This window comes from Rhinolophus ferrumequinum, chromosome X (assembly GCF_004115265.2).
Source record: "Rhinolophus ferrumequinum isolate MPI-CBG mRhiFer1 chromosome X, mRhiFer1_v1.p, whole genome shotgun sequence".
NCBI lineage: Eukaryota > Metazoa > Chordata > Mammalia > Chiroptera > Rhinolophidae > Rhinolophus > Rhinolophus ferrumequinum.
In genome coordinates this window covers 23761881-23786160 of record NC_046284.1, presented here as the reverse complement: position 1 = coordinate 23786160, position 24280 = coordinate 23761881, and the positions used below count along the sequence as shown (strand labels likewise).

The following is a 24280-nucleotide window of genomic DNA, read 5'->3' as shown; positions in this document are numbered from 1 at the left end:
GTGGCCATACTGATATCAGATGAAACAGACTTCAGGGTGAAAAATGTAACAAGAGACAAAGATGGACATTTCATAATGGTAAAGGGGACTATAAAACAAGAAGACATAACAGTCATCAATATTTAATTCCCCCAATCAGGGAACACCGAAATCTACCAAGCAACTACTAACAGAACTAAAGGGAGAAATTGACCAAAACACAATTATACTAGGGGACTTAAATACATCATTGACAGCTATGGATAGATCATCCAAACAGAAAATAAATAACGAAATACCAGCCCTAAATGACACATTAGATGAAAAGGACATAACTGACATATATAGAGCACTTCAATCTAAAACATCAGACTATACATTATTTTCTAGTGTACATGGAACATTTTCAAGGATAGACCATATATTGGGACACAAAATCAACCTCAGCAAATTTAAGAAGACTGAAATCATACCAAGCATATTCTATGATCACAAGGCTTTGAAATTGAATATCAACTGCAAAAAGAAAGCAGGAAAAAACACAAATACATGGAGATTAAACGACATACTTTTAAAGAATGACTGGGTCAAAGAAAAAATTAGAGGAGATATCAAAAGATACCTCTATCGTCTTCAAATGACAATAGAAACAAATGACAATGAAAATACATCCTACCAAAATTTTTGGGATGCAGCGAAAGCAGTTTTAAGAGGGAAATTTATATCATTACAGTCCTATCTCAAGAAACAAGAAAAATCCAAAATAAATAACCTCATGTTACACCTTAAAGAACTAGAAAAAGAAAACGTGAAACAAGGTCAGCAGAAGAAAGGAAATAACAAAAATCAGAGCAGAACTAAATGAAATAGAGAACAAAAAGACAATAGAAAAAATTAATGTGACAAACAGCTGGTTCTTTGAAAAGATTAACAAAATTGACAATCCCTTGGCTAGACTAAGATAAAAACAGAGAAGACACTAATTAACAAAATCAGAAATGTAAAAGGGGAAGTTATCACGGACACCACCACAGAAATACAAAAGATCATCCAAGAATACTATGAAGGACTATATGCCACCAAATTCAATAACCTAGAAGAAATGGACAAGTTCTTAGAAACATATAGCCTTCCTAGGCTGAACCATGAAGAACTGGAAAATCTAAACAGAATAATCACCAGTAACGAAATTGAATCAGTCATCCAAAACCTTCCCAAAAGCAAAAGTCCGGGACCAGATGGCTTCACTAGTGAATTCTACCAAACCTTCACAGAAGATCTAATACCAATTCTGCTCAAACTCTTCCAAAAAATTGAAGAAGAGACAGTACTCCCTAACTCATTTTATGAGGCCAACCTTACCCTGATACCAAAATCTGGTAAGGACAACACCAAAAAAGAAAACTACAGACCAATATCTCTGATGAATACAGATGTAAAAATCCTAAACAAAATTCTAGCAAATTGAATACCACAAGGCACTAAAAAGATTATTCATCACAACCAAGTGGGGTTCATCCCCGGGGAACAAGCATGGCTCAACATCCGCAAATGCATCAATATGATGCATCACATAAAATAAAGGACAAAAATCATATGATTATATCAATTGATGCAGAAAATGCCCTTGACAAGATACAACATTCATTTATGATTAAAACAATTAATAAAATAGGTATAAAAGGAAAATGCTTTAACATAATAAAGGCCATATATGACAAGCCCTCAGCTAATCTCATAATTAATGGTGAAAAACTGAAGCCCTTTGCTCTACGTTCAGGAACAGGACAGGACTGTCCCTTATCACCTCTGCCTTTCAACATAGTGTTGGAAATCCTTGCCAGAGCAATCAGGAAGAGAAAGAAATAAAAGGCCACCACATTGGGAATGAAGAAGTTAAATTATCACTCTTTGCAGATGACGTGATGCTAGATATAGAAAACCCTAAAGACTCCACCAAAAACCTATGAGAAACAATCAACGAATACAGTAATGTGGCCGGCTACAAAATCAACATACAAAAGTCCATTGCATTCCTGTATACTAACAATGAAATCTCAGAAAAAGAAATATAAAAAACAATTCCTTTTGCAATTGCAACAAAAAGAATAAAATACCTAGGAATAAACTTAACCAAGGACGTGAAGGACATATATGCTGAAAAATATAAGACATTTTTGAAAGAAACTGAAGAAGACACAAAGAAATGGAAAGACATTCCGTGTTCATGGATTGGAAGAATCAACATATAATTAAAATGGCCATATTACCCAAAGCAGTATACACATTTAATACAATCCCCGTCAAAATCCCCATGGCATTTTTTAAAGAAATAGAACAACAAATCATCAGATTTGTTTGGAACCACAAAAGACCCCAAATAGCCAAAGCAATCTTAAGAAAAAAGAACAATACTGGAGGTATCACACTCCCTGTCTTTAGCTTTTACTACAGGGCTACAATAATCAAAACAGCATGGTGTTGGCAAAAAAAAAAAAAAACCCAGACACATAGACCAATGGAATAGAATTGAAAACCCAGAAATAAAACCACATAAATATGGACAGATAATTTTTGACAAAGAAGCTAAAAACATACAATGGAGGAAAGACAGCCTCTTCAATAAATGGTGCTGGGAAAATTGGATAGCCATGTGCAAAAGAATGAAACTGGACTGCTATCTGTCACCATGTACCAAAATTAATATTCAAAATGGATCAAAGACTTAAGCATAAAACCTGGTACAATAAACTGCATAGAAGAAAACATAGGTACTAAACTCATGGACCTTGGGTTCAAAGAGCATTTTATGAATTTGACTCCAAAGGCAGTGGAAATAAAAGCTACAATAAACGAATGGGACTATGTGAAACTTAAAAGCTTCTGCACAGCAAAAGAAACCATCGACAAAATAAAGAGGCAACCAACTGAATGGGAGAAGATTTTTGCAAACAGTGCCTCTGATAAGGGGCTAATATCCAAAATATACAAGGAACTCATGAAACTCAACAACAAAAAAACAAACAACCCAATTGAAAAATGGGCAGAGGACCTGAAGAGACATTTCTCCAAAGAGGACATAAAAATGTCAAATAGACATATGAAAAAATGCTCAACATCACTAATCATCAGAGAAATGCAAATAAAAAACACAATGAGATATCACTTCACCCCAGTCAGAATGGCCATCATCAACAAGACAAATAGTAACAAGTGTTGGAGAGGCTGTGGAGAAAAAGGAACCCTTATACACTGTTGGTGGGAATGCAGACTGGTGCAGCCGTTATGGAAGTCAGTGTGGATGTTCCTCAAAAAATTACGAATAGAATTACCATGTGACCCAGCAATCCCTCCCCCGTGGTCTACCCCAAAAAATCAAAAACATTTATACATAAAGTCACGTGTGCCCCAATGTTCATTGCAGTTTTGTTTACGGTGGCCAAGACATGGAAACAACCAAAATGTCCTTCGATAGATGAATGGATAAAGAAGTTGTGGTATATATACACAACAGAATACTATTCGGCGGTAAGAAAAGATGATATAGGAACATTTGTGACAACATGGATGGATCTTGAGAGTATGATGCTAAGCGAAATAAATCAGACAGAAAAAGCAGAGATCCATATGATTTCCCTGGTATGTGGTATATAAACCAAAAACAACAAAAGAACAAGGCAAACAAATGAGAAACAAACACTCATAGACACAGACAATAGTTTAGTGGTTACCAGATGGTAAGGGGGGTGGGGGGTGGGAGATTAGGGTAAGGGGGATCAAATATATGGTGATGGAAGGAGAACTGACTCTGGGTGGTGAATACACAATGGGATTTATGGATGATGTAATACTGAATTGTACACCTGAACTCTATGTAATTTTACTAACAATTGTCACCCCAATAAATTTAAAAAAAAAAGAAATTATAACAAAACAGAAGAAAAATGGGCAAAATAGGAAAAAAAATAACAAGTGTTGGGGAGGCTGTGGAGAAAAAGGAACCCTCATACACTGTTGGTGGGAATGCAGATTGGTGCAGCCTCTATGGAAGGCAGTGTGGAGGTTCCTCAAAAATTTACGAATAGATTTACCATATGACCCAGCAATCCCTCTCCTGGGTATCTACCCAAAAAATCTGAAAACATTTATCCATAGAGACACGTGTGCTCCAATGTTCACTGCAGCTTTATTTACAGTGGTGAAGACACAGAAACAACCAAAATATCCTTCGATAGATGAATGCATAAAGAAGTTGTGGTATATATACACAATGGAATATTATTTGGCTTTAAGAAAACACGAAATAGGACCATTTGTGTCAACATGGATGGATCTGGAGATTATAATGCTAAGCGAAATAAGCCAGACAGAAAAAGCAGACAACCATAAGATTTCTTTGATGTGTGGTATATAAACCAAAAACAACAAAAGAACAAGACAATCAAATGAGAAACAAAAACTCATAGACACAGACAACAGTTTAGTGGTTACCAGAGGGGGGAAGGAGGTGGTAAATGTGGGTAAGGGGGATCAAATATATGGTGATGGAAGGACAACTGACTCTGGGTGCTGAACACACAACGGGATTTATAGATGATGTAATACAGAATTGTTCACCTGAAATCTATGTAACTTTACTAACAATTATCACCCCAATAAATATTAATTTAAAAAAATACTAGTAAACTAAATCCAGCATCATATAAAAACGATTACATATTATGACCATGTGGGATTTATCCTAAGATTACAATATCAGTTCAACATGTGAACATTAATTAATGTAAAGTACTGCGAGTATGTTAATAGAATAAAGGACAAAAATACATTACCATCTCAGTAGATGCCAAAAAAGTATTGAGCAAAATCCAACACCAATTCATGATAAAAATGTTCAACAAACAAGGAATAGAAGAGAACTTCTTCAATCTGATAAAGGTTAACTATTAAACACTACATCTAACATTATAATTACCCTAAATGGTGTGAAACTGAATGCTTTCCTTAAGATTAGAAATAAGGATGTCTTCTGTTGCCACTTTTAGCCAACATTGTACTACTGGTGGTTCTCATCAGGCAACAAGAAGAAATATAAAAAATTTGTATTGGAAAGGAAGAGATAAAACTGTGTTAACTTGTATTCAGCATGGTTCTGTGTGTAGAAAATCCTCAGGAATCCAAAAAAAATTACTAGAACTGATGTATGAGTTCATCAAGGTAGCTAGACAGATCAGTATGTGAAAAGATGTGTATGTAAGACTTATATATTGAAAAGTACAAAACATTGCCAAGAGAAATTACTAAAAGATCTATATAAATTGAAAGACATTTCAGATTCATGGATTAGAAGACTCCATATTGTAAAGATAATAATTCTGCCAAAATTGATCTATAAATTCAATTCCATCCCCACCAATATTTTGTAGAAATTGACAAATGATCTTAAAATTTACATGGAAATGCACTGGATGCAAAATAACCAAAAAATTTTTGAAAAAGAAGAACAAAGCTGGAAGATGTACACTTCCCTATGTCAAAGCTTAATACAAAGCTACAGTAAACAAGACAATGTGGTAATGGCATAAGGGCATATAGGTTAATAGAACATAGTTGAAAATCCAAAATTAAGTCCTTACATTTATGGTTAATTGGTTTTTGACACAGGTAAAAGACAATTCAATGGGGGTATAATAGTCTTTTTAATAAATGGGACAAATGGAGTGCCACATGCAAAAAAATGAAGTTAGATTCTTACCTCACAATATATACCATATAATCATACAAAAAGTAATTCAAAATGGTTCATATACATAAATCTAAGAGGTAAACATATAAAATTCTAGAAGAAAACTTAGGAGACAATCTTTGCGATCTAAGGTTAGGCAAAGAGTTCATAGATATAACACCAAAAAGCATGATCCACTAAGATATATTGAGAAAGTAGAATTCCATCAAAATCAAGAACTGTTACACTCAAAAAGACAGCATTAAGAAAATGAAAAGTCAAGCTACAGACTGGGGGAACTTGCAAATTACATGTCTCATAAGAATTTTTAATAAGAATATATAAAAGTCTCTTAAAAGTCAACAAGAAGACAGCCCATTTAAAAATGGACAAAAGATTTGAATAAACATTTTACCAAAGAAAAGATAGGAATAGTTAATAAGCAGATGAGAAGGTGCTCAACATCATTAGTCAATAAAAATTGTAATTATAATTGAAATGAGATACCTCTTCATACTCACTAGAATGGCCATAATCAAAAAGATGGGCAACACAAACTGTTGGTGAAGATGTGGAGAAATTGGAAACCACATACATTTGTGGTTTTATTGTCATAATTTGGAAAACATTTTGGCAGTTTCTTAAAATGTTACACATACAAGGTGTGATCAAACAATACGGTGAATGTTTAAATAAAAAAATGTATGTAGGGCCGGCCCAGTGGCTCAGGTGGTTGGAGCTCCGTGCTCCTAATGCCAAAGGCTGCCGGTTCGATTCCCATATGGGCTAGTGGGCTCTCAACCACAAGGTTGTGGGTTCGATTCCTCCACTCCTGCAAGGGATGGTGGGCTCTGCCCCCTGCAACTAAGAGTGAACACGGCACCTTGAGCTGAGCTGCTGCTGAGCTCCCAGATGGCTCAGTCGGTTGGAGCGCATCCTCTCAACCACAAGGTTGCAGGTTCTACTCCCACAAGGGATGGTGGGCTGTGCCCCCTGCAACAAACAACGGCAACTGGACCTGGAGCTGAACTGCGCCCTCCACAACTAAGATTGAAAGGACAACAACTTGACTTGGAAAAAGTTCTGGAAGTACACACTGTTCCCCAGTAAAGTCCTGTTCCCCTTCCCTAATAAAAAAAAAATCTTTAAAAAAATGTATTTAGTAAAAGACAAATTGCCATTAACCCCTCCCCCCTTAAAATACTCCCCCTCACTTCAAACATACTTATCCCATTGTTCTTGCCACTTTCTGAAGCAGTTCTGGAAGTCCTCTTTCGTGAGTGTCTTTAGTTGTGCTGTCATGGCTGCCTCGATGTCCTGAATCATTTTGATTTTGGGGAAGAGCCAGAAGTCGCAAGGTGCCAGATCCAGTGAATAAGGTGGATGAGAACCCACTGTAATGTTTTGTGGGTTTTGTTTTTTTTTAAGATTTTGTTGGGGAAGGGGAACAGGACTTTATTGTGTTTTAAAGTGTGCTGTAAATCATCCTCCATCATGACAATGCTCCATGTCACACATCACTTCTGGTATATGGCAATTTCTGTCAAATAAAAACATTACAGTGTGTCCTCATCCACCTTAATCTCCAAATCTGGCACCATGTGAGTTCAGGCTCTTCCTCAAAATCAAAATGACCATGAAAGGTAAATGTTTTGAATTGATTCAGGATATTGAAGCAGCCATGACAGCACAACGACAGACACTCACTAAAGAGGACTTCCAGAACTGTTTCAGAAAGTGGCAAGAACGATGGGATAAGTGTGTTTGAAGTAAGGGAGAGTATTTTGAGGGGGATTGATGGCAATGTGTCTTTTACTGTAATAAGTTTTTTTATTTGAACATTCACTGTATTGTTTGATCACACCTCGTAAATTAACTATAAGATAAAACAATCAATTGCACTCCTAGGAATCTACCCAAGAGAAATAAAATAATGCATCCACACAAAGCCTTGTACATGAATGTTCAAAACATTATTCATAATAGTTAAACTGGAAACAATCCAAGTGTCTGTGACCAGGTAAATAGATAAACAAACTGTGGTATATCCATAAAATAGAATAGTACTGATCAATAGAAAAGAACAAACTGCTATGATTCATGCTAGAGCATGCATGAATTTTAAAAACATTATGCTGAATGAAAAAAGCCAGATGAGAAAGACCACATGTTTTATCATTCGGATTTCATGAAATGTCCAGAAAAGGCAAATCTATAGAAACAGAAAGTAAGTTCGTGGTTGCAGAGGCCAAGCGTGAGAACAGGGAGTGACTGCAAATGGGTATGATGGAAATGTTCTAAAACTGGATAGTGGTAAAGGTTGCACAACTCTGTAAATTTACTAAATAAAGTTGTATACCCTGTATTGACCCTAAGAAAAACATAAGAACATATAAGACTGCTTGTTCTTCTCTCCATGTAAGACTATGACAATCTAGGAAAAGACCTAAGATATGCAAATGAGTAAATATCATCAGTAACAGAATATAACAAATGTTATGAGCACCTTCACTGTTATCACACTAATCTAAACTCCATTATCTCTCTCTCCTGCAATAGCCTCTTATCTGGTCTCCTCACACACTGCCCTCATAAGGTCTATTTTCTTCCCTTTTTTAAATTGAATAAATTTGACGTGTATTATTGTGTAAATTTAAGGCACAAACGGTGTTACTTTGATACTTTTATATATTGTAATATGATTGTCATTGTAGTGATATTATCGCATTAGATAATTATAGTATAATTTACTGTCTATATTAATTATATTGTTCATTAGATGTCTATGGCTTATTTACCGCACGTTAAAAGTTTCCCTTGTCACCATAGCAGCCAACATGGTCTTGTCAAAGCCTAATTCAGATCATCTCACTCCTCTGCTTTAAATGCTTCAATGGCTTCCCATCTCAGAGTAATGTTTTAGGTCTTTAATATGCTTTTAAGGCCCCCCATGAGTAATCTCTGTCTCTCATTCAGCTGCAGCCAGCCACAAAGTCTGCTTAATGTTTCTTGAACATCCAGGCATGCCCCCACCTCAGGCCCATTGCACTGGATGTTCTCTCTGCCTGGAACTCCCATCTACCGGGTTTCTACATGGCTTGCTCTCTCACCTACTTCAAGTCTTTGTTCACCTGTCACCTTCACAGTGAAGCCTACCATGGCCTCCTTATTTAAAAATTCAGTAACCACCCCCAGAATTCCCCAGCTCCTTTCCATACTTTATTTTCTCCAACACACTTATCACCTTCTAATATATGTGATATATTTCCTTATTTTGGTTATTGTCTGTTTCTCTTCCACTCCCAAAATGTGAGCTCCATGAGGGCAAGAATTTTTGTCTGCTTAGTTCACTTCTATGTTCCCAGTGCCTATAATAGTAGGACCTAGCATGTAGTAGGTACTCAACATTTTGTTGAATGAATGACAAAGAATTACTAAAGGCGTTCATAAAAGGGAAGTTTCATTTGGAATGTACAAATTGTGTGTGGGAGGGAGTGTCTGGCTAGATCCAGAAGGGTGTGTCAGAGAGAATTAATTAGATGAGAAAGTCAGAATGTGGAGGTTCTTGAATGCCTAGAACATAAATATTGGATAAATGAATAAATGAGCCAATGAATGAGCAATCTGATTGTATTCTACACACTGCTTTAACAGCCAGTAAAATAGTCTGACATGGATGGATTGTGAAGAACTGACTTATTGAAACTTTAGCCTTTTTCTATGGAAAGAGCATCTATTGACAAAATATCCTCTAGAAAAGCTTAAGTGTTCTGTGCTATGCCTGAAACGGCCACTAGGGAATGCCCAAATCTATAATGCTGAACCATTAAGAATGAAATTGGATTCCCCCAATCTGAGGCTGTCGGGGAGCCCCAATCCCCTGACTGCTGCCTTAATAGGCAGCTCATGGAGAAGGACAAGTTTTCCAAGATTGTTTTCTCTATCTGCCTTACCCTTTGCTGCCCCCATCAAGCCAAGCACGATACTGGACATATGGTTAGTGTCCTTGGCATTCAAGGCCCTACAAAATGATGCTTAGTTTTCTGCCACCTCTCCTAAACAGACCCTATACTTGAGCTTTACTTGTGCTGCATCCTCTGTATATACTACTTCTTGTCCCACTACTATTTTTTCATGCTGTTTTCTCTGCGTGTTACTACTTATCAAATGCCTATGTGTCCCTTTAACAACCAGCACAAAAGCCACCTCCTTCATAAGCCTTCCCTGATTACTATAGCTTTCACTGCCCGCTGCCTTCCTGAGATCCTGGGGCTGTCATTACCTGTCCCATTCAGGAGTTGCTTTGTAAACACTGACTCAGACACTGTCCCTATTCAAGCACTTTATTCTGGATTTCCCAGTGAAAACAGAAATCTACACATTTCTGACTGTCAGGAAGATAAAGGATAGAGGTAAACAAATGAATTTGTGAAACAAACAAAAAAATGAAGTTATGATCCTGTAGGAATGGTAAGGAACAGCCTATTCTTGGAAGGCCTCTCTAGAAGAGAAAGTATAGCCGCCCTAGAATAAGAGATACTATCTCCAGCTGCCTCAACCGTATCCTTAGGGGTACAGGAACAGCCTGGTCGGCCCAGCTTCACCCCCTCCCAGCCAGGGCCCTACTGTTTCCCAGGTTCCTTCTCCCTGCTTTCATTATTCAGCCTAGTCCAACCACTTGGCTGCTAGGATATAGGGAACTCTAATAGATGCTTGGGGCCTTTTTCCCTTTTAGCCTCTCTCCACCTGCTGTACTCTGTGCTTTGTTCTCTGGAGTCATGATACAGAGCAATATGAAAATCACATCAAACGTGACAATGTGCCACAGAAAGCACGTATCAGAAATGTATCCTGAGGCAAACAGAGGGAGTGGGGGCCTGCCTGGCAAAGTCCATGCCTGGATTAGTCCAAACCAGTTCCTGGACAGTAAGCCCCAGGCAGTGGGAGGGGAAGGTTAGACCCAGATAGAAGAAAAACAGCATTTACTTTTAATCTATAAAAATACAACCACTCTATAAGAAAGTAGTCTTTGAAAGACTAGGAAACTCAGGCACAGACAGGTGAGAGGACTTTACCCAAGGCTACAATAGAATGTAGTAGAGACAGTATTTGAATCCAAATTTCCCTGACTACAATGACAGCCTCTTTCTATTAGACCATGGTATTTCTGTACATCTTATCTAGGCTTTCTCTCCTCCATAAGTCTTAACACAATGATGGACATGCTGGGGGTGCTCAGCTCCTTTGCTTGGTTCTCTGCCTGGTTGACAGGCCCCAAAGCCAACATTTGCTACTTACATTGTAAGATGTGAGATACCATCAACGCTGTACAGTTGTCACTGCATGGAAGCCTTCCTAGAGCCAAATCCTTCTTTATTTGAAGAGTAAAAAGATACCTGCCAAGAAGTTGGGGAAAATCTCTTGAGAAAGAAACAGGAACAAGAAAGAAGCGTTCCCTTCTCCTAGATCCAAAATGTTTCAAGAAAGGAATGGTACCCCCAGTCAGTGACATGCCTTTTGGGGGTGGTGAGTAATGCATAGGCTTTGCTTCAGCCCCAAGCCAGCACTAGACCACAATTCAGCTGATCCAGCACTTTGGCGGGACTCACAGCCATTAGGAATCACCCCAGCCAAATCCTCCCGCCAACTTGAAAGAGTTGGCCAATCATCCTCTGGTGGTTTCTGCCACGTAGCAAAGCCACATACCCAGCCAGAGAGAAAGGGAAATTCAGCAAGAATCAGCCCACTCAGGAGGCCAGTGCTGCTGTTTATAAAACGCTGTCAAGCACTATCAAAACAACTTAGAAGGTTGGCAGGGCAGGAAAAACCAGCCTATTTCACTATTATGGAAAGACAGAGGTTAGGTGACTTGGAAAAGGTCACATTACTCAAAGATAGTGAAACTATGGCCAGAACTCAGGGTTGCCACTGAATTTAGGCCCCCTCCTATCCAAAAAGATCATGTTTCAGAAACCAAGGACTTGAGGTCATGCTTCTGACCCTTCACCTGGACCACCTTCTTTGTGTCACCACAGCCCAGCCTAGCACAGCACTTTGCACAGAGCAAGTATGGGATTACTGTGTACTGAGTGGGATGAAGCCAAACTGCCCTTTTTTCCACTGACAGCTGGCTCATCAGGGACCCATAAAGTGCCAGTTGGTACCCAGAGCTTTGCTAAACAGATAGCATTTGTCCCACACTTTTAAACCATTATCAAAGGAGAATCAATTTTTGAAAAAATGTGTATAATTAAGATTTTGCCACTGACTGCTTTCTTTCATGGTCGAAAATTGGTTCCAACACTTTATTTTATACATTAAAACATTTATTAAGTGTCTATTGTGGGCATTTCCCTATATGAGATGTGGCTTTCTAAATAAATGTCTATCTGGACTTTTATTTATAACCAATTAAACCTTGAAGGCTTTGTGGAAAATCAAAATTAATTTCAGGTGGTAGATGAAAATCCAGATTAGAAAAAACAGGTAAATTAGCAGGTGATTATTCAAATTACAAAAGCATTCATCATAATCCTTCCAACTATGAACTCCCCTAATGAGTTAGAAATGCTTCAATTAGAAAAATTATATTTGCACACTAATCTCAGAAACTCATATTGGACTTAAATAAGGCATCCTTGTAAAGTCAACCATAGTTAAGTATTCTTAAATGAACCAATGAGGAAAAAATAAAGGAAGTCTAACCTTTGCCATTGCCTGCTTTCCAATACAGATGTAAATGAGAGTCATCAGCCTCAATTGCTTAAAGGGAAAGTGAATTTCATTTTTGCTCCTAGCAAGAAGGGAAGGAAACTTCTTGTCATCTGACACGGTCCTGCTACAAATATCAAACCCTTGCTCTGAACAGCTGATGAATCATTTATCATCACAGTGATTTTTCTCATTCTTTTTTGGAGAAAGTTTATGTCCATCAAAATTGGTCCCAATTTGAGATTCAACTGAAATGGGTTAGCAAATGCAAACTGATACAGATACCAAGACATCAAGTTATCTGGGAAAGTGTCTTGCAACTCACAAATGTGGAGAGAATTGGGATAGAAAGGCAGAGACTGAATTGTAAAAAGTGACTTTGGCAAAGACCCCTCAGAAAAGTAATACCCCTGGGTGATAAAGAACTTGGCCATGAACCATGTTGGGGGGAAGACTTCAGAGAGAATAACTGCCAACATCCTATGATCTTGGCCAAGTAACTCTAGCTCCCAGAACCTGTTCCCTCATCTGTAAACCCAGAGGGTTGAACTATGTTATCTCTTATATCCCTTCTACATGTGTGGGGACAGAGCCAGGAGTGCAGTTTCCAGGCTCTCAGCCTCACGTGGAAAGGTGCTGGCTCAGGTAGTAAATGGCCATCAACTGTGATTAGATGGCCATCAGCTGTGGCTAGTTGGCCGTCAGCTGTAACCAGTGAGCCATTGGGCACTAATATAACTGCCGAGGCTACACTAGCAGAACAATGGGGGGCCAGCAAGAAGATGGTGGCTGAGCTAGCAATAGCGGATTGCAGTTAGCACAGCGGAGTGCAGCTAGCAAGTGAGGTTGGTTGGCAGAGGAACGGTCGGCGGGTTGTGGATCATGTGGCTCCTGCTTCCTGTGTCTGCAACCCAGACACCAGCGAGACTATAGTGGTATGATTTCTCTATCTCTGGCTCCATGGGTGTTCCTTTTTGGTCTCACCATGTCCTGTGTTCTTATGTGGAGGATGGGGGCTGGGACCCCGAATGCCACCCTGCATGACACATGGCACAGAGAGTAGGGTACGGTGCCAGCCAAAGCTCTCCGAAGGGTGGTGGAGCAGTTTATGCGTATGAACACTCAGTGTCAGGAAGACGAGGAGGAGCAGCTGCTGGAGAGCTGGACCCCGTGGAGGGGTGGGAAGCATAGGCCGGAGAAAGCAAAGGTCATTGTGGCCCTGTGGGCCGGGAAGTGCTTGCTGAGGCCCTCACCCTCCGGTTGGGAAGAACTTGGAGCCCTGCCCTGTGGAGAGGGCACACATTGTGAGGCTAACGCACAGCCCTGGCAAATGACTGTGGACTATGGGACTGGACTCCATTCCTAATTTAATGGACAACTTGACTGTTTGCCTGGGAACGTACCACCATGTAGTGGAACTGGAGGAAGTTTGCTTTTGTGTCTTGACCAGCCACCATCGAGAATATGTGAGAACCTGGCTGTGCCCAGAAAGTCTGGCTGTGCCCAGAAAGACTGGTGGTACCCTGAGAAACCCTGGCTGTGCCCAGGAAGACTGTCTGTGACCAGAAATACTGGCGGTACCCTGAGAGGCCCTGGCTGTGCCCAGAAAGTCTGGCTGTGCCCAGAGAGAGTGGCAGTGCCCTAAGAGGCTCTGGCTGTGCCCGGGGAGATTGGTGGTACCCTAAGAAGCCCAGGAAGTCTGGCTGTGCCCAGAAGGACTGGTGGTGCCCTGAGAAACCCTGGCTGTGCCCAGACAGCCTGGCTGTGTCCAGGATATTGCATTCGCCTCCAGGCTCCTCACACAGGGCCCCTCGCGGAAGACTCCACCTGGAGGGGTGGAGTGTGGGGACAGAGTCCCAGAGAGCAGTTTCCAGGCTCTCGGCCTCACATGGAAAGGTGCTGGCTCAGTTATTAGATGGCATCAGCTGTAATCAGCTGGCCATGTGCTGTGGCTGGGTGGCCATCAGCTGTTACCAGTTAGCTATTAGCCACTAACATAACTGCTGTGGCTATGCGGGATTGTTAGTTGGCTGGCAGAGAAGTGGACGGCAGATTGCGGATCGTGTGGCTCCTGCTTCCTGTGTCTCCAACCCAGCCGCCAGCAAGCATATAGTGGTATGAACCCTCTATCCATGGTTCCGTTGTTGTTCCTTTTTGGCCTCACCATATCCTGCATTCTTGTGTGGGGAGCAGGACCAGAGTCCCTGCATGACATTTATATTATAATTTTAAAGGGTATTTTTATAAGTATAAAATACTTTTTAAAATGTTTTATACTTTTTAACTTTTTATAAGTATAAAATATTTTAATCTGAAAAATTTTAATAATTTATAATTATAAATTATTATTAAATTATTAATAATTTGGAATTCATTAATTATAGTAAAATTGTCAATACTTTATATTAGACAGTATGAATAATTTATAATTCTTTATACTTTTACTTTTTAAATCTTGTATAAGTATATGTCATCATCACTTTCTACCCATGGTATACACATACACACACACACACACACACACATCACTCACCTTGCCCCACATACACCATTTTCAATATCCATGGAAATTAGCTGGCATTACACTTGTGCTGTCAAGCTGCCATCTGATTGGAACACAGATGCAAGGAAGGCAAACACTCTGTTGCAGCAGTTAATGACATAACCCCCAAGTGGGCACCCAGGCTGGCTACCACTTGTAGAACACTGCCCTTCCTTCACCCTGAAGTCCCCACCCTTTAGAAGATTAACCCTTAGGGGACCAACCAGGCCCTCCTTCTCTCCAGCTCCTCACCATCTTCAGAGTGACGGAAAGCCCAGCCTTCCGAAGAAGGCGAGAAGCCCATTCACTGATAAATGAAGAATAATGATTCTTAAGTAACATCATGCAGCACACACACAGGTTAAGTACTATACCTTGTAAGCTCTTCTCGCAGATGTCCAGGGTCCACTGGGAAAAATTTCACCATAAATTTGAAAACAACCTCCTTAGGATCTTAAAACACAATATCTCCATAAGTTTTATTTAAATGTCCATCACAAGAGTTACAAGTGTTTACACACATGCTCCCCTCTCCTTTTCCCTCCTCTCCCCATCACTCCCTCTCACAAACTTTTAAGTCTCAATTTTTCACATTTGTAAGATGCTGCTATTTCTGGATTGTGTCTCTATGTGGACAGCCATTGGCAAAGTTCTCCTGGCCCTCTTCCTACTCTCTCTCCCTTTGAGTTTCATTTTACAAAGATGTGCCTCTTTGAGGTCTACTGTGTCCTCTCTTAAGAAGTGTCCCATTTAGAAAAATATACCATTTGCTACTTGGGATGTTGCATTCCTGGTAGAGAGAAGGGCCTAGTTTTAGAGGCAGGTGAATATCACCTGGCTGAAGGAGCTCATAAAGGGAAGTAAAAGCAGTATGGACTGATGCCACTATGAATCTTAAAATCTACATTAAAAACCCTCTACTTGCATTCATTCCTACTTGCATTTGAAAATAAGAAACTTTTTACATCAAAAGCAAACACATACATGCTGAATTTGGCATCATTCATTAAATAAATATTTGTTGAGTTCCTAGTATTGGAAATAAAAAGACAATTAAGTACTCATATTCTGGTAGAAGAGACAGACATCTAGACAGACAATTACAGCACCACAAAGTAATATAAACACTAAGTACTGGGGAAGCACAAGAGGAAAAAAAACAAGAGTTTAAAGAAGGTCAAGGAAGGCTTCCTATAGGAATTGACACCTGAGTAGGGATGCCAGATTTAGCAAATAAAATACAGGACTCCCAGTTAAATTTGAATTTCGATAAATGATTGCATGGGACATACTTATATAAGGAAAATATTCTTTGTTTATCAGAAATTCCAATTTATTAGGTTGGTGCAAAAGTAATTGCGGTTTTTGCAATTATTTTTAACCTTTTAAACCACAATTACTTTTGCACCAACCTAATAGTTGGGCATCTTCTATTTTATCTGAGAAGACTACAGCTGAGGTTAATTTAGTCCAAGTCAAGAGAGGTAGGAGTACGAAGAGGTCAACGGCAGAGGTAAGGCTAGAAAGGCAGGCAGAGTCCAGTGTTTTATGGATCATGCTAATGAGTTTGAACTTTATTCTAAGGGCAATAGGGAGCCATGGAAGCATGGCCATATGCAGGACAGTGATGTGGTCAGGTTTGTATTTTCAATAGTTCCCTTTGGGAGTAGTGTAAATGATGGTGTGGGGACAGAGCCAGGAGTGCAGTTTCCAGGCTCTCGGCCTCACATGGAAAGGTGCTGGCTCAGGTAGTAAATGGCCATCAACTGTGATTGGATGGCCATCAGCTGTGGCTAGTTGGCCGTCAGCTGTAACCAGTGAGCCATTGGGCACTAATATAACTGCCGTGGCTACACTAGCAGAAAATGGGGGCTAGCAAGAAGATGGTGGCTGAGCTAGCAAGCGGCGGAGTGTGGATTGCAGGTTGCAGAGAAGAGGATTGCTAGCAAGTGAGATTGTTTGGCAGAGACAAGTGGATGGCGGGTTGCAGATAGTGTGGCTCCTGCCTCCTGTGTCTCCAACCCAGCCGGCAGCGAGAATATAGTGGTATGACTCCCGTATCCATGGCTCCGTGGCTGTTCCTTTTTGGCCTCACCATATCCTGCGTTCTTATGTGGGGAGTGGGACCAGAGACCCCACGTGCCACCCTGCATGACAGATGGATTATGGGGAATCAGTTTGGAAGCTGTTGGAATAACACAACATCATTTTGCGGTGGGAAAGAAGCTGTGGGAAGCACCAACAGATAAAGGGCAGGTGGGGGAAGAGACACTGTAAAAGAGTATTTCTCAAAGTGTTGACTGAACTCCACTGGCATCAGGAACACCTGATGAAATTTGTTAACAATGTAGGTTGCTGGCCCCTAACCCAGGAATGAGGCCCAGGAATCTGTATGTTAACAAGTACCCCAAATGATCCTAATACACACTGAAATTTGAGAGCCACCACACTAGACTGTGAAATATGGGATGGGGGGAATATTTCATACACAGTAGACACTCAAATATTAACTGAAAAGAATGGACAATGTCTGACAGGATAAAAGTAAAACATTTTCAGGCAGAAGGTGAATAGCATTGCAGATTGAAATCAAGAATGCTCGAAGATTTGCATGCTAGGACCTAAGATATATTCCCCAAGCCAATCCACAGAGTGCTGTAATTACCAGTTTTTCAGATTGATTCAAAGATCCAGCAGCACGATTTTCTTTATCTTGGGGAAAGTTAAAATGATTTTTTAATTGCTAAATTCACTGGATGTATGAAGGATTAAAATAATACATCAAAGCCCTTTTTGCCCCTTATATTAAGGTGAGGAATAGTGTGGTGTTGCTGAAATATTGAAATATTTTCAAGTTTTAACTGGGAATTTTATTCCTTAAATGATTTTCCATACTTACTTTTTACTTGCTTTGCAATGGGCTTCAGAAGTTCCAACCAGACCTGCAATAATATTAATTTAAAAAATGATAGGGCATGGCATTGAGTGCAGCTTTTCTTTAGTACCAGATAAAAGTCAACATGAAATAAACATATACCAAGACTATTTAGACTTCTAAAGATAGTTAGAAACATCAATGTCTAAGAGATGACATATTCCCACTACACTCAATCTGCCCTCTTGTATTTTCTCAGTGACAGTGAACATTGTTGATCTATAAACTCTTTATTGTTGAGATTTGAATCACTGCTCCCCTGCCTGTAGGATGACAGAGGTGTCACATACGCATAATGCTCATTAGTTGCTATGAAAAGTAATGAAGGCATTTGGCTCCACCTTTGAACCCTGCAACCCCCAAATACAAGCTTAAGAGATATAATGAGCCATTCTGGGAAGGTGCCAGGTAACAGATATGCCAAGGCAGAACGCAGCAGGAAGAACATCAGGAATGTCAAGACTCAAGAGAGGAAGAAAGAAAAGTCCTCTGAATACTCATCGGTGAGGTTAGGAGTCTTAACTCTGGAGGTTGAGGTCCAGCCAGTGAAAAGTCAGGATAAATAAAGCATAGATAGCTGTTCACAGAGTGACAAAAGGGAAGCATGGGGTGGAAGAGTTTGTGTTTGGCAAACTGAGGTGACTTAATAGAAAAGTAGGAAGAAGGGAAAATAGTTATTAAATTGAATAATTTTACAAGGGTTTAAATGTCCCCACCCCAACTATTTTTCAATCAGGGGTTTGAGCCCTACATACGTAACTTCTGAAAACTACATTTAGAAGCAATTCTAGACACAAAGAACCATATAATGAAACCAACTTACATTATTTCCAGAATGGCTACAGAATTCTAATCCAAAATATTCCTTTTCAGCAAGATTTAGATGGCTGCAACTCAGGTTAAACAGCGCCTTCCCGGATGACTTTTGCTAAACAAAACAAAGAGATCATAGCACAGTTTGCATTCCTAACCTGATACCATTAACTACAGTGTGTAATGGTAGAAGCAACAAGACTCTTCAAATACTGTTTCCTTTAATCACTGCTTGGAGGTGCTGCATCCCCCCAAATGATGTTGAGTTTTACAGATAAATACGTGCATCTATCTGTAAATTGTTTTAGGGGTACCCCTTAAAAAGCCTCCGACTAATGGCAAACTCTCTTGGGAAAAAACAGCCTTGCACTTGGCTAGATCTGCAAATCTACCCTTTCAATGAAATTCTTTAATCAATTCATCCCACAGGCAATTTGAATGATTTTCTCCAATTGACAGATAGCTTAATCAAGATGCAAATCTGACCTGCTTAAAATCCTTCAGTAGCTCCCCTCAGGATAAAGTTTATACTCCTTAACAGGGGAAGCTGGGCCCCCTCCAGCCTTATCTTTTTCCCCTCCCCCTCCCGGAGAGTTTCTAATAATGACAGCCTGCTCAGTTGTTCCCCACACTTGTCAAGTCCTTTCATGCCTCCAGACCTCTACTCATGTCATTCTTCCTACACAGACCACTCTTCCCACCTTTCTTTGGTTTGGCTTACTCCTACTCAGCTCAGATGTCATCTCCCTGGGTCGGCCTTCTCTGATTCCTATCAGCAGCAGGTTTAGCCAAGGACAATCTCTATGTTCCCAAATATCCTGGCTTACCTCAAGCATGTCATTTCTTACACAGGATGTCTATCTTCCCCATTAGACTGAATTCCTTCATAGCAGGGAACTTTCTTTATCTTTCTTGTTACTCACCAGGTCTAACTGAGCCTGGCACATAGTAGGGGCCCTTGAATGTTGGTTGATCCAATATAAAATTGACCAAATTGCTCTTAGGGTCCTTGAGTAGATTTTATTTCGTAGTTTTTCCCACCAAACTTGCATATGGTATACTTCGTTCACATAAAGCCACACATTTTCTTTCTTCATAAAGCCCATACACACTATGAGCACAAAACAGCCCCTTTCTTATGCTTTTCTGAGAACTGGAGCTTTCAAGAACTGTGAAAATCTCTTTGAGCTGAGTATGGCTGGGGCTGATCTTCAGCCCCCACCATTGCTGAACCCCAGGGTTGCTGTTTGCAGGGAGGACTGTGATGGGAAAATTGGGTCCTGGCTGATAGGCACAAAGACACGCTGCTGAAAACCCCTAGTTAAAGCCAAGTCACGCGGTGGTAGAGTGCTGCAAAGGAAGCCAGGTGCGGGGGAGAAATATAGTTGGAAATCACCGACCCATAGAATCAACAGCAACCTTGAGAGGTCAGAGAGTCCAGCCACCCTCCTCTCACCCACTGCCCGCTCCCTCAAGGCAATACCACACTGAACCAAACCCACATCTGGGATTTAATAGCTTCCAGGAAGGCGGGCTACCCTACGCCCTTCCCCCAGCGACCAAAAGTACTCTCCTCGCCCCTGGACTTCTCTCCACTTGGTTACACTGTTCCACACCAATTAGAGATCCGTGTGGGTTAACCAGGGTCCTATTTTTAAATGCAAATAGGCTGCAAAGGGTGAAAACTACTGGAGTCCCTAGCACCTGGAGACAGCTAAGGGAAAGGGGGTTTGATTTTATATGGAAGGTCACATTGGAACTATGGTCCAGGAAAAGGGATCAGCCCAAGGCGAGGAGCAGGGCTTGGAGGGCAGGGGGGCCCGTGGGGAGGGGTCGTCTGGTAGGGAAGAGGGAGGAGTTTTTGCCTATGTGGCAACCTTGCCTGGGGCAAGTGCTGACACAGACCATTCCAGACAGATGAAATCGCTCATATTTTTGAAGTCCTCCAGACAAGGAGCTGCCAGAGGATTTTTATTATGAAAAAAAAAAAGAATTCCTAAAGAGAGAGAGAGATATGACAGCTATACTTTTTCCAACACCAAAGAAACAGTTCAGTCATGAGGACAAAATTCTGTCATAGACTTCAGTTTCTTTGCAAACAATTTAAGAAACTCAAGATTTTCCTTTTTCTTCCTCATTTGTTTTTCTCTGTCAGGGTGCTTAATCCTCCCCATCAATGCCACAACATTCCATGTATTTGTATATGTAAATGTTTCTGTAGTCACAAAGGATATATAGCCTTTCTTGTAAGGATTCCAATCAAGTCTTCTTTTTGCTCCCTTCTGTAAGATCCCATACTGTGTTTATATGTTTATAAGAATAATTCCCTGATTCTTCCATCTCTGTACATGTTGCCAACTGGCTCTAAAAGCCTTTGGCATTTATGCATTTGGAGGTCAGGAGCTCATGTGGTTCAAGCTCTCCACCCCACCCCACCCCACCCCACCCCCACCCCTGTCTCAAGGAGAGGCATTTCCCTTCAGTCCTCCTTAGTGTACGGTTGAAATTGGCCAGCATTGTGGAATGTGTTGCATAATAGGTAAAGTCTTGGTTCTGTCTCAACGTGCAGCCTTTACTTTTTTTCAGCCGTTATGATCCAATCCCTCAATTTTTATGTTATGATTCTTTTTCATAATATGTCTTTTTTATACAACTTCCTTGTTATCTCTTTTCTGGTCTTCTAATTCTCTTTTCAATTGCTTGTTCTTGTTTAAGCTGACACTTTTGAACATTCTAATAAAGCTCTTTAGTAGATCTAAGTTCTTCACCACTAGTCCTCCCACTCAAGGAATTAGAACTTTAAGCCTACATCCTGTCTTATCCTTGTTTCCCTTGGATTACAGTAGAGCAGTGTTTTCATATATATATAATTTAAAACTTTTCAGAACTTCTATTTATGGTCTCCAATTTACAAGCTGGGTCTTAACTATTGGACACTGATTTCTGGCATCTGCAAACTCATTTTCTCATGAAAACAATAATATTCAAGGTGGCTAACTCAAAAAACAATCTACTAAAAATTCTATGTACCTAGAACTGTCATATACAAATTATTAAAACAAACCTGAATTATAATCCTGCTCTGTCCGCTTAGTAACTAGATGAATCGAGGCAAATCTTTTAGCTCACAGATTGACCTGAATTTTCCAGGTACCTAAAGACAAAAACCATGTGTTTGAATACTTGGCATTGTGTACAGTACCTGGTAAAGAGTGGACATTCAATAAATAGATGAATGGTTCCAAACATTTAACTTGATTCGTGTACATTAGTAAGACAATCTATCTTCTCAGGAGGAAGAACAAATTAGGAACTATGTGGCCTAGGGCAAATTACTGAACCTTTCTGAGCCTCAGTTTACTCAAAATGATAATAGTAGTATTATCTCATAGAGTTGTTGTGAGGATTAAGGAAGATAATTCACATCAAGGCATTAAGTGCAGTGCCTGGCAAATCATATAACTTAAGTAATGCACATGTATAAATAAATGCACAGAAGAGTCTGGAAGGATACACACCAAATATTAACAGCATTTACCCTGGAGAGGGGATTGATTAAGGGGAAATTTAACTTTTTACTCTGTAAATATATGGACTTTTTTTAAATATGCAAGAACCACAGATACTCTCTTAACCAACTTCTACTCAACAATGCAGAGAATGCTTTCCATTCCCTCTTTAAAATATTGGCAGATGCCTATGCCATGGTGAAAGCTCATGGTTAGTAGGCTTCTCTGATATGATTGTGCACTACTGTGCCCATTGATTGAGTCCCATGATTAATAATAATTATTTTAATGTATTTTTATAATTCTACTTGTTATTATAGTTTCACAAATTAATTAACTTGTATATATACCAAAGAATGATGAACACTAAAAGCAAGAGTTGTTTCTATGAAAACTAAGTTTTTCACTTTGCAAAAACTCAGTAAGGGGGGAATCCCCCCAAATGTACTACCAAAGTAGTTTTGGATATGATAGCAGTAAAATATCGGTGGAGAAAACTCTGGAAGGATCCTGTACTCAAATTGCTTTGCAAGCATCTATATCCTCGTTCCATATTAAATAAGCAAATGTTAGAAATCACAGGTGATGCATTATTGGTGTGCTTGATGGAAGAAAGACAAAGTCCTTACTCCAAAAAGCCTTGACCCTGCATCAAAAGATTGGCATATGGATATAAAAGTATATAGTTTATGTCAAAATAAAACACAAGGTGTTTGTGTGTATATGAATATATTATGATTTTCTACTTAGCAAATTTTATCAATTAACTGACAAACAACTACCTTTAACCACATTAAAGGAGATTCTAATGTATCTACATATTGACTGTGTACATAAAAAAATACATGGGGCGGCCAGATGGCTCAGTTGGTTAGAGCCCAAGCTCTTAACAACAAGGTTGAGGTTCGATTCTCATATGGGCCAGTGAACTAGATTGAACTATATTCAATCCACAACTAGATTGAAAATGACTTGACTTAGAGCTGAGCTGTGCCGCCCACAACTAGATTGAAAAACAATGACTTAACATCCTTGGAAAAACACACTGTTCCCCAATATTTCCCAATAAAAAAAATAAAGACTATACAATTTAGTTTTCAGAAAAGTATAAACTGGGACAAAATAAAGCATATTATCAACAGTAGCATGATAGGTTATTTATACTTTTACCTTATACTTGTTATACTTTCCAGATAAATGCACTATAAACATTATAACATTTAAAAGCATAGTGCCATACAAAGAGTCTTATAGGTACTTCTGTTTCCAATGCTGATTCCTACATTCAAAGTATTTCTCATGCTCTCTTCAGAAAATTCTTCTTGATAATCACTCATTCTCCTGACTTTATAAATATGCCTCTTTTTTTTAATCCCCAAATATGACTACATTAGCTCTGCCTGCCATAACAAAATACCAAAGACTGGGTCACTGAAACAACAGAAATTTATTTCTCATGCTTCTGGAGGCTGACAGTTTGAGATCAGGGTGCCAGAATGATTAGGTATCTTCATGTCTTGCAGACAGGCGGCTACCTTCTCTCTGTGTCCTCATAAAGCAAACAGAAAGACAGCTCTCTCTACTTTTCTCTCCCTCTTCTTATAAGGCCACCAATCCTATTGAATTAGGGTTCCACTCTTGTGACTTAATTTAACCTTCATTAATTCCTAAAAGCCCTATCTCCAAATACTGTTACATTAGTCACATTTGAGAGTTACTGTTTCAACATATTAATTTGGAGGGGACACAATTCAATCCATAGCAATGATCTAGGTTGACAGCCCACTTTATTTACCATACTTGCTCTTAATAACTTTTGGCTCTTTCCAAACATTAAATCCACTCTCAAATAATGAAGATTTGTGAGGAATTTTAGAAAGAATGTGCCCAGTTACAGAAGGCCAAAAAAGAGTTCCAAGAATTTGCTGAGTACCTGCAATAAGTATGAGGAGATAGCACATCATGGTGGCTAAGAATGTGGGCCCTGAAGCCAGACACACCTGGGTCTAATTCTGATACCTCTACCCACTAGAAGGGTGGTCTTGAGCAGGCTGTTTAATCTCTCT

The 24280-nt window shown here is 39.7% G+C and overlaps 1 protein-coding gene across 1 annotated transcript in view; it reads right to left on the bottom strand.

Annotated features, from left to right (window-relative positions):
* FRMD7 (FERM domain containing 7) overlaps nucleotides 1-24280 on the bottom strand; it is a 56093-nt gene that overhangs the window by 11442 nt on the left and 20371 nt on the right. Inside the window, exons 2-5 of the mRNA XM_033114044.1 lie at nucleotides 18716-18820; nucleotides 17857-17899; nucleotides 15332-15410; nucleotides 11003-11100 (exon numbers count right to left, since the gene is read on the bottom strand). Coding sequence (XP_032969935.1) covers nucleotides 11003-11100; nucleotides 15332-15410; nucleotides 17857-17899; nucleotides 18716-18820 — 325 coding nt within the window. The remainder of the gene's footprint in view (nucleotides 1-11002; nucleotides 11101-15331; nucleotides 15411-17856; nucleotides 17900-18715; nucleotides 18821-24280) is intronic.